Source organism: Cebus imitator, unplaced genomic scaffold, assembly GCF_001604975.1.
Source record: "Cebus imitator isolate Cc_AM_T3 unplaced genomic scaffold, Cebus_imitator-1.0 Scaffold671, whole genome shotgun sequence".
Lineage (NCBI taxonomy): Eukaryota > Metazoa > Chordata > Mammalia > Primates > Cebidae > Cebus > Cebus imitator.
In genome coordinates this window covers 85,492-103,219 of record NW_016107986.1, presented here as the reverse complement: position 1 = coordinate 103,219, position 17,728 = coordinate 85,492, and the positions used below count along the sequence as shown (strand labels likewise).

The window sequence follows — 17,728 nt, the reverse complement described above, 5'->3', positions numbered from 1 at the left end:
TAGGCTACTGTCCAAATGGCCCAGTTGCTTGGGACAGGTGATCCATCAGACTATGATATTAAAGGTATCGGTGGTGGGAAACAATACGATCTGGAGTTTATTGCAAATAAGATATTTACAATGTAAATCCTTAGGCTTCTGGAGCAAGGCCATACCATCTGTAGCAGAAAATTACCTTTAAAAACACTGCCTGTCACCAGGCCTTAGTAGAGATAAAGCACCTGACCATGGGACATCAAGTGACCATGAAGCCAGAACTTCTCATCATGAGTTGGTTTGTTAAACCCAACTCCATGTCATCCATCACTGTTGCACCAGTACCTCTGTCTCAGCTCATACCTATGCCCACACGAGGTGTTTAACTGTTGGAGGAGGAAAGAGACTGACCTTGGTTCATGGATGGCTCAGCTTGGTATGTGGATGCCAGCTGAAAATGAATTGTAGCTTCACTACAGTCTTACTCAGGGTTAGGAAGATAGCAGTAAGGAGAAATCCACCCAAAGGGCAGAATTTCAGATGGTACAACTAGTAATCATTTTGTGTGGGAAGAGAAGTGGTCTGATATTAGAATATGCAGACTCACAGGCAGTGGCCAGCTAGTCACGGCTTGGAAGGAAAAATACTGAGAGATTGGGAACAAGGAGATCTGGGGAAGGCGCATGTGGATATACCTAAAACAGCACTCACCAATGCTGAACTAGCTCTTGATGCTGCTGCATGCCCAGCCTGCCAGCAACAAAGACCAGTGTTGAGCTTCCACTGTGACATTTTCTCTTGAGGAGACCAATAAGCCAGTTGGCAACAAGTTGCCTACAATGAAGTAAAACTAATTTATCTTCGTTGGAATCAATAAACATTCTGGGTATAAATATCTGTCTCCTGCTTGCAGACTGTAACCAGCACTACTATCTTAAAGTTTAAGAGGATTCGTTCCATTTACACAGGATCCTTCATAAAATCACATTAGACCAAGTGACGTGTACATCAGAGGAGGTGTGGCAGTGGTCTTGTGAACATGCACTGGATCTCTTACTTATAGCAGCACTCAAAGCTGATAGTATGATAGAGCAACAGATCAATGAATGACCTGTTGAAAGCACAGCTGAAGTGGCAGCTTGGAAGTGATACCTCACATGGATGGGATGTAATCCTCTAGGCTACAGTATATACCATGAATCAATGGCCTTTATATGATGATGTGTTTCCAGTAGACATAATGCATGGTTCTGAGAATAAAGGGCTAGAAGTAGGAATGGTCCTGCCTGGGCACGGTGGTTCATGCCTGTAATCCCAGCACTTTGGGAGGCCGAGGTGGGTGGATCACTTGAAGTCAGGAGTTTGAAACCAGCCTGGCCAATATGGCAAAACCCTGTCTCTACTTAAAAAAAAATGAGTGCTCACCTTGGCAGCACATATATTAAAATTGGAACGATACAGAGAAGATTAGCAAGGCCCTTGCACAAGGATGACATGCAAATTCGTGAAGTGTTTCATATTTTTCAAAAGAGACAAAGAAGGGCATTACATAATGGTAAAAGGATCAATGCAACAAAAAGAGCTAACTATCCTAAATATATATGCACCCAATACAGGAGCACCCAGACACATAAAGCAAGTTCTTAACAACCTACAAAGAGACATAGACTCCCACACAATATTAGTGGGAAACTTTAACACTCCACTGTCAATATTAGACAGATCAATGAGACAGAAAATTAACAAGGATATCCAGGACTTGAACGCAGATCTGGACCAAGAGGACCTAATAGACATCTACAGAACTCTCCACCGCAAATCCACAGAATATACATTCTTCTCAGCACCACATTATGCTTACTCTAAAACTGACCACATAACTGGAAGTAAATCACTCCTCAGCAAATACTAAAGAACAGAAACCCTAACAGTCTCTCAGACCACAGTATAATCAAATTAGAACTCAGGACTAAGAAAACTCACCCAAAACGACACAACTATATGGAAACTGAACAACTTCCTCCTGAATGATGACTGGATAAACAATGAAATGAAGGCAGAAATAAAGATGTTCTTCAAAACCAATGAGAACAAGTACATAACATACCAGAGTCTCTGGGACACATTTAAAGCAGTGTCTACAGAAAAATTTATAGCAATAAATGCCCACATGAGAAGCAAGGAAAGATCTAAAATCGACATCCTATCATCAAAATTGAAAGAGCTAGAATAGCAAGATCAAAAAAATTTAAAAGCTAGCAGAAGACAAGAAATAACTAAGATCAGAGCAGAACTGAAGAAGATAGAGACACACAAAAAAATCCTTTAAAAAATCAATAAATCCAGGAGCTGGTTTTTTGAAAAGATCAACAAAATAGACCACTAGCCAGATTAATAAAAAAGAAAAGAGAGAAGAATCAAATAGATGCAATAAAAAACAATAAAGGAGATATCACCACTGATTCCACAGAAATATAAACTACCATCAGAGATTACTGCAAACAACTCTATGCATATAAATTAGTAAGCCTGGAAGAAATGGATAAATTCCTGAACATTTACACCCTCCCAAGACTAAACCAGGAAGAAGTTGAATCCCTGAGTAGACCAATACAATATCAGAAGTTGAGGCAGCAATTAATAACCTACTAACCAAAAAAAGTCCAGGCCCAGATGGGTTTACAGCCAAAATCTACCTGACGTACAAAGAGGAGCTGGTACCATTCCTTCTGAAACTATTCCAAACAATACAAAAAGAGGGAATCCTCCCTAACTCATTTTATGAGACTAACATCATCCTGATACCAAAACCTGGCAGAGACACAACAAAAAAAGAAAACTTCATGGCAATTGATGAACATCGATGCAAAAATCTTCAATAATACTGGCAAACCAATTGCAACAGCACATCAAAAAGCTTATCCATCATGATCAAGTAGGCTTCATCCTGGGGATTCAAGGCTGGTCCACATACGAAAATCTAGAAACGTAATCCATCACATAAACAGAATCAAAGATAAAAACCACATGATCATCTCAATAGATGCAGAGAAGGCCTTCGAAAAAATTCAACAGCGCTTTATGCTAAAAACTCTCAATAAACTAGGTATCAATGGAATGTATCTCAAAATAATAAAAGTTATTTACAACAAACCCACAGCCAATATCATACTGAACAGGCAAAACCTGGAAGCATTCCCTTTGAAATCTGGCACTAGACAAGGCTGTCCTCTCTCACTACTCCTATTCAAATAGTATTGGAAGTTCTAGCCAGAGCAATCAGGCATGAAAAAGAAATAAAGGTATTCAATTAGGAAAAGAGGAAGTCAAATTATCTCTATTTGCAGATGACATGATTGTATATTTAGAAGATCCCAGCATCTCAGCCCAAAATCTCCTTAAGCTGATAAGCAACTTTAGCAAAGTCTCAGGATGCAAAATCAATGTGCAGAAATCACAAGCATTCCTATACACCAATAACAGACTTAAAGAGATCCAAATTATGAGCAAACTCCCATTCACAATTGCTACAAAGAGAATAAAATACCTAGGAATACAAGCAACAAAGGATGTGAAGGACCTTTTCAAGGAGAACTACAAACCACTGCTCAAGGAAATAAGAGTGGACACAAACAGATTGAAAAACATTCCATGCTTATGGTTAGGAAGAATCAATATGGTGAAAATGTCCATACTGCCTAAAGTAATTTACAGATTCAATGCTATCCCCATCAAGCTACCATTGACCTTCACAGAACTGGAAAAAAACACCTTAAAGTTCATATGGAACCAAAAGAGAGCCCACATGGCCAAGACAACCATAAGGGAAAAAAAAAAAAAAAGGCATCATGCTACCTGACTTTAAACTATACTATAAGGCTACAGTAATCAAAACAGCATGCTACTGGTATCAAAACAGAAATATAGACCAATGGAACAGAACAGAGGCCTCAGAAGTAGCACCATACATCTACAACCATGTGATCTTTGACAAATCTGACAAAAACAAGCAATGGGGAAAGGAATCCCTGTTTAATAAATGGTGTTGGGAAAACTAGCTAGCCATGTGCAGAAAGCTGAAACTGAACCCCTTCCTTACACCTTACACTAAAATTAACTCCAGATGGATTAAAGATTTAAACATAAGACCTGATACCATAAAAACCCTAGAAGAAAAACTAGGCAAAACCATTCAGGACATAGGTGTAGGCAAGGACTTCATGACTAAAACACCAAAAGCAATGGCAACAGAAGCCAAAACAGACAAGTAGTATCTAATTAAACTTGAGTTTCTGCACAGCAAAAGAAACAATCATCAGAGTGAACTGGCAACCAACAAGATGTGAAAAAAATTTTGCAATCTACCTGTCTGACAAAGGGCTAATATCCAGAATCTGCAAAGAACTATATCAGATTTACAAGAAAAAACAAACAAACCCATTCAAAAGTGGGCAAAAGACGTGAACAGACACTTTTCAAAAGAAGACATTTATGAGGCCAACAAACATGAAAAAATGCTCATCATCACTGGTCATTAGAGAAATGCAAATCAAAACCACATTGAGATACCACCTCACACCAGTTAGAATGGTGATCATTAAAAAATCTGGAGACAACAGATGCTGTTGAGGATGTGGAGAAATAGGAACACTTTTACACTGTTGGTGGGAGTGTAAATTAGTTCAACCATTGTGGAAGACAGTGTGGTGATTCCTCAAGGATCTAGAAATAGAAATTCCATTTGACCCAGCAATCCCATTACTGGGTATATACCCAAATGGTTATAAATCATTCTATTATAAAGACACATGCACATGTATGTTCATTGTGGCACTGTTTACAATAGCAAAGACCTGGAACCAACCCAAATGCCCATCAATGATAGACTGGACAAAGAAAATATGGCACATATACACCATGGAATACTATGCAGCCATAAAAATCAATGAATTCATGTCCTTTATAGGGATATGGATGAATCTGGCAACCATCTTTCTCAGAAAACTGACACAAGAACAGAAAATCAAACACTGCATGTTCCACTCATAGGCATATGTTGAACAATGATAACACATGGGCACGGGGGTAACATCACACACTGGGGTCTGTTGTGTGGTGGGAGGCTAGGGGAGGGACAGTGGAGCATGGGGTTGTTGAGGAGGGGTAACATTGGGAGAAATGCCTGATGTAGTTGACAGAGGGATGGAGACAGCAAACCACTATGGCATGTGTGTATATATGCAACAATCCTGCAAGATGTGCACATGTACCCCGGAACTTAAAGTACAATAAAAAAAAATTGCCCTCCGAAATTTTTATAATCACTCCTTTCATTAAATGTAAAGACTAGGTAATTTGTGTGTTCCACTTTTCCAGGCAATTCAAGATGAAAAGGCAACCCCCCCCCCACAAAAAAAAGATAAAGTTAACTGGGCCTGGTGGTGGGTGCCTGTATTCCCAGCTATTCGGGAGGCTGAGGCACGAGAATTGCTTGAACCCTGGAGGCAGGAGGTGGGAGAGGGCAGAGACTGCAGTGAGCTCAGATGGCGCCTCTACACTCCAGCCTGGGTGACAGAGCCAGACTCCATCTCAAAAAAAAAAAAAAAAAAAAAATGTAGAAGTGGTCCTGCTTATCATCATTCTCAGGAACCCACTTTTGGGGAATTTGTGTTTCTGGTTCTTGCAACTCTTACTTCTGATTAGCTTCTAGCTTCAAAGTCCTGGTTTACAGGAGGAAAATGCTCTTGTCCCGGAACTCAGCAAAACTCTTGGAAAAAAAATAAATAAAACTTCAGGTGATAGCTTCTTGTAGGTCACTTTGGGCATCTTTTGCCAGGAAAAAAGCAGACAAAGACAGGAGTCATCATTCTGATTTTCAGGAGGAGAGAGCTATCAGGTGATCCACTGGGAAGCTCTTGGAATTCCCTTGCCCACTTTTTTCTTTTCTTTTCTTTTCTTTTTTTTTTTTTTGAGATGAAGTCTCACTCTTGTCACCCAGGCTGGAGTGTAGTGGCATGATCTTGACTAACTGCAACCTCCACCTCCCTGGTTCAAGTGATTCTCCTGCCTCAGCCTCCTGAGTAGCTGGGACAACGGGCGCATGCCACCATGGCTGGCTGATTTTTGTATTTTCACCATGTTGGCCAGGCTGGTCTTGAGCTTCTGACCTCATGTGTTCCACCCACTTTGGCCTCCCAAAATGCTGGGATTACAGGCGTGAGCCGCTGTGCCCAGTCCCTTGCCCACTTTTGGTAGTAAATGGACAAGTGTAGGAATCATGCTTGACCAAATGGACAAGTGTAGGAATCATGCTTGACCAAGGTAACCGGGAGCTCAGACTCCTTAAGGATGAGAGTCTGTGTCTCTTCACCTGGTAAACCATTAGACTAGCAGAACTGCTAGCAGAGGGTGAGGGGAATGTAGCATGGATGGAGGAGGAAGGGGATAAAGAACATTAGTAATGGCTATGAAGCCAGATGCAGCAGCAGAGGATAAGAGCATTTGTTCCATTTACACAGGATCCTTCATGAAATCACATTAAACCAAGTGACCTGTGCAACAAAGGAGGATAATAGTCCATTCTATTAACTATTAACAGAAGGTTAATAGTTCATTCTATTAACCTTCCTCTTTTAAGTTTTCCCAGGGGAAAAAAGTCCTGGAGGAGTTGCTCCCAGAATTTATTATGTGCAACAAATGGATACGAGTGACTGAAGGGGCGCTATGTAGTGGATGGCAGAGGGTACCACCCAGATCTCCTGTGACCCTGTCTTCCTGGACCGAAGTACTCATTCCCCTAAATATTGGGAGTGCTGGCAGCTGATAGCTCTCAGATTAAGTCTTTCTTCAGGACTCGTCCTTGTTTAAAGAGAGCTATGTTCCTTGAGATCACACTCTTTTCTGTAAGACAGGCTATATTCAAAGAACCAGACTCTTCAATTTGTGGCAGCTTTGAGGGGCTATCTGAGCTCCAGAGCTTCCTGTAGGATTGGCTGAGGTCTTTCTTGAGATTGCATTGCTCTTGAACTTCTCCCTCTGCCCAGTTCTGCTTCTTCACTCCTCCGTAAGAAGTGATCCCTAGAGCTCTCCCTAATGAACTTCCTGCATTAAAATCTTCATCTCAAAGTCTGCTTCCCAGGGAACCTGACCTAATCTTAGAAGGTGGAAAGGCATAAAAACAGCATTTAGCAAACTCTTCTTGATTCAGGGTGGCTGAAACAAAGGACACGTGGGAAGAGGAATGTCAGTATACAGAGTTAGGGGTAAGCAGATGACGGATCATGAAGGACTTTGATGTTTATTTTCATTCAGCCATTTAATTTTGTGATGAGATGTGTATATCTGACCTATTCTAAGGTTTTATTATGGAAGAGTTAAAAATGTATACAAATAGAATGGCTCAATGAATATAAATGCCCACTTATTAATTCAACAATTATCAATTTATGATTAATCATGTTTTACCTGTATCCCTACCCCTCCCATCTCAGATTATTTTCAAGCAAACTCAGATATTATTTCATGCATAAATCTTTTAGTGTATATCTCTAAATTATAATGGTTGTTTTTCTAAAAAGCATAACCATAATATTGCCATAACTACCCTAATTTAGGAATAATTCGTTAATATTACCCAATCTAGTATTCACATTTCCCTGATTTTTCTCATGTTAACATTTATTATTATTTTAACTTTATATGATAAAATAAAACACATAGAGAAAATCATAGAAACTAAATTTTTTTCATTGAAATATAAGGAAAATCCTTTTGTAATCACCACTCGACCAAGAAATAGAACTTTGCCATTTACCGTAAAGACTTTTCATGTGAGGTTATATTGATGATGTTATTTATTTATTTATTTATTTGAGCAGGGTCTCGTTCTGTCACCCAAGTTAAAGTGCAGTGGCACTGTCATAGCTCACTGCAGCCTTGATCTCCTGGGCACAAGTGACCTTCCTGCCTCAGCCTCCTGAGTAGCTGGAATTACAGGCACATGCCGCTATGTCTGGCTAAGTTCTAAAAATTTTGTGTGGAGGTGAGGTTTCACTATGTTGCCTAGGCTGATCTCAAACTCCTGGCCTCAGGTTATCCTCCTGCCTTGGCCTCCCAAAGTGCTGGAATTACAGACTTGAGCCACTGCACCAGGCACATGATGATAATTTTGATTAGCCATCCAAGATGTATAAGCTACTATTGTCCCCTTACATCTAATAAGCAGTCTGTAGAGAGATTCAAGACAGTGTAAATACTTTTATCCCCATAAAACTCATCCCCCTAGATTTGGTTGTATTGGTGATTGTTCTCAAAACATCTTACTATGATGGTGCAAAATGGTACATTTTCAACTTGCCACTCCTTTCACTTTTCCCAGCTGGCAATCTATTAAAAGGAAGTGTTCTTTATTCTTTTTTTTTTGCCCATTATTAGTATATATTTGTGGGTTCAGTAGGTTATAATACATTATTTTCCTTAGTTATTTTGATATTTGCAGTGTCCCAGAATTTGCCAGCAGGCCACATTTTTTGGTGGCTTCTATGGCTTTTGGACATTATCTTGAACACATCCTTTCTTTCTGGCCACAAAAGGTGTTCTCTCCTCATTTATACATTCCCTTTTCCAGCCTTGAATTTATTAAATTTCTTTTAATGGATAATGGTATTTAGAAACCTAACATATGGGGTGCTAAGTGTGCTTATTGCTACTGAGGTGTTATTGCTTCTAGGACTTTTCAGCAGAGAGACTTGTGTGGACTCATGACTTCAGTCCAATCAATTCTACAGGGCTCTTTCTTGCCTTACTCTTTTTTTTTTTTTTTTTTTTTTTTAAAGACAGGATCTCCTTCTGTCACCAAGCTGCAGTGCAGTAGTATGTGGCATGATCACAGCTCACTGAGCCTCAACCTCCTGGGTGCAAGCAATCCTCCCACCTCTGCCTCCTGAGTAGCTGGGACTACAGGAATGAGCCACCACTCCTGGCTAATTAAAAAAAAAATTATTTCGTAGAGATGGGGTCTTGCTATGTTGCCCACGCTGGTCTCAATCTCCTGGGCTCCAGCAATCCTCTCGCCTTGGCCTCTCAAAGTGCAGGGATTACAGGAATGAGCCACTGTGCCCAGCCTGTCTTCCTCTTTTTAGCATTTGTATTTCCCTTTTCCGAAGTACAAACCCTGGCTCCCAGTAACATCAGTACATTCATACATTGCTCAGTCCTACAATATATATAAGATAGTTTCAGAATTTCTATATCCATATACTATAAGAATCAAATTTACTAAGAAGAGTTAAAAAGTTTTGCATTCTTTTATTTTTTTCCTTCAATGTGGTCTTGGTGTTGTTATTCACATGAAATCCACTTGAGCTAATTTATTCCTATTTATATTCAGTTTCAGAGTTTTCCCCACCCTTGTTGATTTAATTTTATTTTTTGTATATAGAACATTAGTATACTTTCAAAAGTTAATACTGTATAAAAGATACAGTCAAGGAACTGTCACTCCATCTTTCACCCTCTTCTCTACACTGCCCCCTCGCCACCTGCCAACTCCATCTCTTTCGGCAACCAGTTTCTGGTCTATTCTTCCCACATTTTTCAGATACATGTAATCTTTATTATCTCTTCTGCCTTCTGGCAAAATATTGCTCTTTGCTTTTTCCATTTATCGATATATCCTATAAATCACTATTATTTCATAGTAATCTTCCTCATTATTTTATTTTTATGGTTGCATATACTCTATATATGCAACTCTATATAGTAAGGATATACTATAGTTTTTTTCAACAAGTCTTCTATTTTGGGCCTTTCAGAAGGAGGTTTGCAATATTTTGCAATTGCAAATAATACTACAATGAAAAATTTTGTGATTTATATTTTCATTTGCTGGAGGTATATCCTAAGGGTAAAGTTATAGCTCTTACATCTTTATTGCAGAATATGTCTCTTAGGATTAAAAAGTGTTTTCATTTGTCTCTTGCAGTGGCCTTTGACCTGAATTCTACTCCACCATCAGAGTCCAGTTGTCTGCTTTTCAACTGTTTTCTCTTTACTTAGTATATATTTACCTATCCCCTGATGTTAGCCTTTCTGAATCACTGTCTCATTTCTTGTCTTGTATTTAATAGAGTGATCAACCAACCTGGTTTGTCTGGGCCTGTTTTGAAAGTCCAGAGTCCCAGGAAATCCCTCTATCTTGGGCAAACTGGGATAGTTAGTCACCCTATGTATCAAGCATAGGTTTGGGTTTTGCTTTATTGAGATGATTTTAGCATATTTTTCCTGTAATAGATGTGTTATGTTTATATTTATTGATGTGACTAATATGTTTGGTCTCAATGTATTCTGTTATACTTAAACTGTGTCTTTTTCATTGCTTGTTTATCTTTTTTGCTCCTTAAAAACTTATTTTGGTGTTTAGCAAAGTTTGTATTTTTGTTCCAGTGGTCATCTTTGTATTTATACCTTTTCTTGTGCCTTTTGTATTAATACCTTTTCTAGTTCTCATTTTTCTTAATCTTTTAGTCTTGTGTTTGCCAATTTTAATTGGAATCCTTTACCTACTACTATACATATCAAGCTGTAATCTATTCTATTAAATAGTTTTCCCTTTTTCTCTTCCTTCTTCCATTTTTCAAAAGTTGCATTCTTTCTTCTTCATCAAAAAGAAATGTAATATTTGCATACTCTTTCCACCCTGCATTAGTCAGGGTTCTCAAGAAGGACAGGACTGATAGGATAGATGTATACGTGAAAGGGAGTTTATTAAGGAGTACTGACTCACACGATCACAAGGCGAAGTCTCACAATAGGCCATCTGCAAGCAGAGGAGCAAGGAAGCCAGTCTGTCCCAAAACCTCAAAAGTAGTACAGCCTTCAGTCTGTGGCTGAAGACTCGAGAGCTCCTGGCAAACCACTGGTGTAGGTCCAAGAGTCCAGAAGCTAAGGAACTTGGAGTCCAATGTTCAAGGGCAGGAAGCATCAGCCTGGGAGAAAGATGGAGGCCAGGAGACTTAGCCAGCCTATTCTTTCCACATTCTTCTGCCTACTTTTATCCTAGCCCTACTGGCAGCTAATTAAATGGTATCCACTCAGATTGAGGGTAGGTCTGTCTCTCCCAGCCCACTGACTTAAATGTCAATCTCCTTTGACAACACCCTCAGGAACATACCCAGGAGCAATACTTTGCATCCTTCGATCCAATCAAGTTGACACTCAATATTAACCATCACACACCCATATCTTCTCCCTTACTTTAGTCTTAACTCTGCAATTAAATATATTAACTTCTCTCCCTAAGTATTTTTTTTTTTTAGACAGTGTCTTACTCCATTGCCCAGGCTGGAGTGCAGTGGTGTGATCTTGGCTCACTACAATCTCCACTTTTCAGGTTCAAGCAATTCTCCTGCCTCAGTCTCTCAAGTAGCTGGGATTACAGATGTACCATGCCCAGCTAATTTTTATATTTTTAGAAGAGATGGGATTTTGCCATGTTGGCCAAGCTGGTCTCGAACTTCTGACCTCAAGTGGTATACCCACCTTGGCCTCCCAAAGTGTTGGGATTACTGGCGTGAGCCACTGTGCCTGTCTTCTCCGTAAGTCTTAAATGCTGAAGTTTTCCCCACTATCTTTTGGTTTGGTTGAAGCTCATCTTTTAGTAGATTTCTTGGGAGGGGCTCAAGAGTAAAGTGTTATTAGAATGCCTGTTTCATGTATCTTTAAAATAGCCTTGATTCTTGAATGTTGTTACTTTGTTGGATAAAAATAGACTTGGTTGGATAAAAATCCTTAGCTTGACTTTTCTTGCCTTGAACTTTATAAAAATACAGCTCTACAGTTGCATTGTTTTGCATGTTGCTCTTGAGAAATATGATGCTAGTATTCTTTTTTATCTTTATGGAGAATTTGGTCATTTTTCTGTAGGAAAGGTGTATTATAAAGCCTAATAATTTTATTAGGACATATCTTGGAGTTGATCATTATGAGCCAGTTTTTCTAGACACATAGTGAGTCCTATCCACATACTGATTTTTCTCTTATTCCTTAAATTTTTCTTGGATTATAACTTTAAACATTAATTTCTCCTTCATTGTTTTGTTTTTCTTCTTTGAGGATTTTTCATTTTCCTGCCTTCTAATTCACCCATTTTTCTCTGACCCTTTATTCTTTCTCTATCTCATTATCATTTTCTTCACTGGCTTCTCTAGTCTTCTTCAATGCCCCTTATAAAGCTTTTATTTGAATCGATGCTACATTGGGCCGTAATTTAGTATTTATTTCTGGGATGGTGTGTCTTTATAAAAAAAATTCTTTCCTGAGTTGATCAACACTTATTTCATTTTTTCTTTCTTCTCTTTGGTCAGCTTCTGTTTTAATTGTTGAATAAATGAATGAATTATTGATTGTAGGCTTAAAAAATCTCCAAATGCTTGTTTGAAGATACTTAATTCAGTTTGAAATCTAATGTTTTTCACTTCTGTTTTTCTGTTATTTTGGAGGAAGAATTTTTGTCATCTGAAGATTTCTCCCCATTTTCTCCTTGTAATAGCTTTTAAAGGAGTTGGTCTGATTTTCCTTATTGGTAGTCATTTCTTGGTCATGGTTTATGTGTACCCTCTTCTTTCAGTGTATTGAAGTACAATTTCTTTAAATGGATGAAGTTGTAATTGATGGGAGGTAAGGGGAGAGGAGAGCCATAACCTGTTGTTCTCTTCTTCTGTTTTTCTGGTATGCTTAATTTTCCCCCTTACATCCTTCTTTCTTTTCCCTGCCATGTTTGCAGGGATACGTCTTCTTCTCTGACGCCTTCACCCCAGAAGCAGTGCTCATCATGACAAACTACTTCTGGTCCTTCTTTTTCAGGTCCTTTCTTCATGGCCATTGCTGAACTACCAACTCCTAGACCTGTGGTCAGAATTTTTGTGCTCAGTGTTGAACTTTCTCTTTCTCAGGATGATTTTGTCTATGCTTCCTTTGTGTTTCCTACTCCTCTCTATTCTTTTCCAGAGTCTCTTAAGATTCCTGTTTCCTTGCCCTGTCCCCATAGTGTATGTGTGTGCATGTATACATATATATATGTGTGTGTATATATATGTGTGTATGTGTGTGTGTGTGTGTGTGTGTGTATATATATATATACACACATACACACACACACATACATATATATATATATATATATATATATATATATATATATATTTGAGTAGAGATTCAGATTCAAGGTATCTCCTATACTGGGGCCAACTGGAATTCTCCTTATAAGCTTCTCAAGATACCCTACTAAATATTCAATGTTTTAACAAACTGAAAAACTGCGTAGTTTCTTCATCTTTCATGATTCCCTCTATTTTATATTTGTGTACATTTTTATTTCTCTGCTAACTTATTGAGGATAGGGATGAGTTTTTTTAATCATACTAATACCCCACTACCGAGGAGATCTGATACTAGAGACTCATACAGTAGTTGAGTTGAATTAATATTTCACCTAGTTATATTCTTCTTTCTCTTCCTAAATCTTAGTTTATCTACATTGTAGATGCTGAGAAAAACTCTTCAAGGATCTGATACTGAAGAACCAGAAACAACACAGGAGACGCCAAATTTGGTACCATTTGGTGATGTGGTATGTATGAGTAGCCCTCAAAAACCTATATAAGTTATTTATTATTTGATAATCAAAAAGTATATGCAGAAAATGGTTCTCTTTGATAACATATTTATGAATTTTTCATTTTTATGAATCAGAAAACATTGCAACAATCACTGAAATGATAGAAAACATCCTGATTCACAGAAATAATATTTTCTATATTAGGAATTCCCAAATCTAGTTACATCAGAATTACCTGGGATGGTTTTTATAAAACATTAACTTGAGGCTCCACCTAAGGTCTGTTAACTTAGAATCTCTGAGAGAGGGGACTGGGAATCAGCAATTTTACTGAGCTTTTAAAGTGATTATATTTATTTGTTGATCATGCTAAAGTTTGAAAATTGACCTGTGCCCCTCCCACATCCAAAAAACCTCCTAGAAACAAAAGCAAGCACTCTTTCTCTTTCACGCACACACACGACCCAATATCTAGGCTAAGAACCAGAAAAATCTGTTACTCTATTTTCAAACTACAGAGCAAGACATAAGAATCTACATGCATGTAGATCTGTCAAATATCATGGCATTCATTTACAGTTATCTTTATTTTCTGAACATGATTACAGTGGTAACTAGGTATGAAATAAGAATTTTTCTTGTCCCTCTTTGCTACCTCCTATCATATACAATGTTTAATGTAATATTTCTGTTATTTTTACTTGGTTTTAAAGACTAAAGATGGCTAAATATATCTGGCTAATTCTCATATTAGGATTCAAATGATCCTGCATTTATTTCATATTTGATTTTTTAGTTAAGCACATGATACAATTTTCTTTAACATTTAGAAAAACTTTGTACTAGAGAATGAATATTTTGTGGCCCCTGGCAAGTTATAACCAATGAATCATTGTTGAATGAATAAAATGGTCTTAGGATACTGGATAAAAGTTTGTCTGAAATAAGGCATATTTCTTAATTTTACATGTAGGATGCTACATTTTATCAGTTCTCAACTAATATCAAATAAAAACAATTTGAAGAGTGATGATCAGATTTATGTTAATAATGAATTATTATTTGGATTTGTATTCTTGTTTATTTTTGGTTTACTTTGAATGTGGCCTGCCCATTTTTCTTCTGTGTTTCTGTTTTCTGATGATTTCTATTAACTAGATATTTTTAATGAGAAACAACATTTCAAATGACAAAAACCAACAAAGTGAAGCTTTGCTTTTTAAAAATAGAGTTCAGTATAAGGTGGAAGAACAGTTGACGCTTTAAATGCATTCATTGTTTGTGTTTTTGTTTTGATTGTTGTAGGTTGGCTGCCTGGGTATTCATATAAAGAATTGCAGACATTTTACACCTAAGAGTATCCTTTCTTCTGATTTAAGAATCATGGAAATTATATCTCACTGTTTCATTGCTGTATTATAAACCATTCCAAAACTTAGTGGCTTAACACAGTAACCATTTTATTATCATTTTATTGATAATACAACTACTGTGTATTCATTAGTTGGTACTTCTGCCTGATGATATAACAGCTTGGCTATAGTTGTCTGACAGTTCAAAAGGGCTGGAATATCTGAAATGGCCCATTTATATATCTGGTTGCTTTAGTGGGGATGCATGGAAGACTAGACTTGGCTGGAATGCTGAAATGATTGGATCTCTCTCTCTTTCTGAGTCCACCATGTTTTTTTCCTCCTGTGTTAATTTTGATTCAAAAATATATCACAGTAATATATTATTTATCTTGATTACTAGTTTTTGGTGTCCCCTTAAGTTTTGTGCCCTAGGTGTGTGCCTTTCTGGCTTACTAGTTCCAACCCTAGTCATGTTCCATTACATGTTGTTGGTTAATGTAATCATAGAGCCAGCCCAGATTTAATGGCAGGGGCAATAAAGTCCACTTTTGATGTGGGAGTAACAGAAGTTTTTTGGCCACCTAAATCACCATATAAGTTACAGGAAAAAAATTATATCTTCTCATATGATAATGCTAACTTATTTGTAAGTAATATGTGCTTCCTTTAAATATTTTTAAAAGGCTTTATTTTATATTGGTGCTTTTAAATAAGCTGAGTGCTTATTTTTAGATTTATCATGGCATAAAACCAGTCTTATGGAGATTTGATGTTTCTTTTTTATGTAAAGAGAATTTTGGAAAATAATTCTGTATAAAGAGATTTTTGAAAATATTTAAATCATGAAAACAAAATTGTTTTACTCCATACCATTCTATGAAAGATACAATACAAACCAATGTAGTATAAAAGAACTATAGACAAGTGAATTAGAGAATAGAGCACTTTTTATCCCCAAATTAAAAATAAGTTATTCTGATATATTTTTAAATATTTTGAATTTCTACATAATTATGCTTAGGAAAAATTTCAACTATATATTGCATATATTTAGTCACCTTGAAATTAACATATAGAAAAATTTGCAAAGGAATTTTGTTGGAAATGTGAGGTTAAAAATATAAGGGATGTAAGAAAGAATCAACCTTCTTTTACTTATATTGTGTCCACCAGTGATGGGCAAAAATTCTATTTTAGAAGACTTTTTTTCTATTGTTTAATGTACTCTACAATTACCTTTTATGGCCACATGATTGATTCTTAAGTTTTGATCTGAATAATTGAATGTATTAATTTCATAATGTATTATTGTTCAATTACAACAAAACTTATTTCCTAAATAGTATTCTATTTTCAGTTGTTGTTCAATATTATGATTATTTATTTATTTGCATCTCTGTAAATGAAGTTGTGAAATGTACAAAAATGTGTCGCTTGCTATCCGACGACAGTGAGAAGAACACTGCAATTACATTTGATGAAGTAAAGTATTTTTCTGTACAGGTAATGTTAATATCTCTTCTAGATATTAGAATTTCTCCTTATAGTTCCAAATATTGTACTCTATGTCTGTTTATAAAAACAAGTAGGAAAGAAACAAAAGCAGTGAGCACCTTTTTATTTGGTATCTAACAGTATCCTATTTCTATACTATTGGCTATAGTGCTATTTTAAAAAAATACACAATTTACTGTGTAATGCATAATCTTAGTAGATTTCTTTCCTGAGATGTTACTGTCTGTGGTTTCAAATGTTCGTTATGCATGTATTTATCTCTATCTTGCTCTTTTCTTCCCATCTACTGTCTTTCACCTTATAGTTTTCCCCATCTCCTTTCCTTTTCTTCTATCCTGTATTCCCCTTAGTCTCTCTCTAATTATTTTTGCATGGCTTAACTTAGTCTGTATTACAACCTAAACACACACACACACACACACTCATCCTTTTTTTACTGATGAAGAAACTGAGGCACTTTGTGGTTAAGGACCTTTCTTAAAGTTATAGTAAGTGGTAAGTGGTTGAGCTGGGTATGTGGGCAGTCTGGTTTCAGACCACACTTTATTAAACTGCCTCACACACTAGCACTTACTATGTTTCTGTTTACAGTAAAGCTTCTTAGAATCGTAAATGTATCTTAAAACTGAGGCTATGGGGTTTTCTAGATGTAGGATTATGTCATCTGCAAAAAGGGATAGTTTGACTTCCTCTGTTCTATTGGGATGCTTTTTATTTCTTTCTTTTGCCTGATTGCCCCTGCCAGGATTTCCAATGCTATGTTGGCTAACATCAGTGTGATGTTGGCTGTGGGTTTTAATTAGATATTAAAGGACCATACCTCAGAATAATAATATCTTTCTTATTATTCTGAGGTATGGTCCTTCAATACCTAGTTTATTGAGAGTGTTTGATATGTATGGTATTGAATTTTATTAAAAGCCTTTTCTGCATCTATTGAGATAATCATGTGGTTTTTGTCTTTAGTTCTGTTTATGTGGTTAGTCATATTAATTAATTTGTATATGTTGAGCCAACCTTGCATTCCAAGGATAAAGCCTACTTGACAGTGGTAGACAGACTTTTTGATCTGCTACTGAATTCAGTTTGCCAGTATTTTGTTGATCAAGGATATTGGCCTAAAGTTTTCTTTTTTTTTGAATCTTTGCCAAGTTTTCATCAGGATGATGCTGGCCTCATAGAATGGGTTAGGGAGGAGTCCCTTCTCCTCAATTTTTGGGAATAGTTTCAGTAGGAATGATACCAGCTCTTCTTTGTACATCTGGTA

The 17,728-nt window shown here is 37.0% G+C and overlaps 1 protein-coding gene and 1 non-coding gene across 2 annotated transcripts in view; both read left to right on the top strand.

Annotated features, from left to right (window-relative positions):
• Positions 1-16,449, top strand: part of LOC108295966 (C2 calcium-dependent domain-containing protein 6-like) — a gene marked incomplete at its 3' end in the record, with an annotated part of 28,719 nt that extends 12,270 nt beyond the window's left edge. The window contains exons 2-4 of the mRNA XM_017518336.1: positions 13,517-13,603; positions 14,897-14,948; positions 16,304-16,449. Coding sequence (XP_017373825.1) covers positions 13,517-13,603; positions 14,897-14,948; positions 16,304-16,449 — 285 coding nt within the window. The remainder of the gene's footprint in view (positions 1-13,516; positions 13,604-14,896; positions 14,949-16,303) is intronic.
• On the top strand, positions 1,394-1,500 carry LOC119469479. The gene has a single exon (XR_005198304.1). It is a non-coding gene; the product is annotated as a U6 spliceosomal RNA (small nuclear RNA).
• Positions 16,450-17,728: the final 1,279 nt, after the last annotated feature.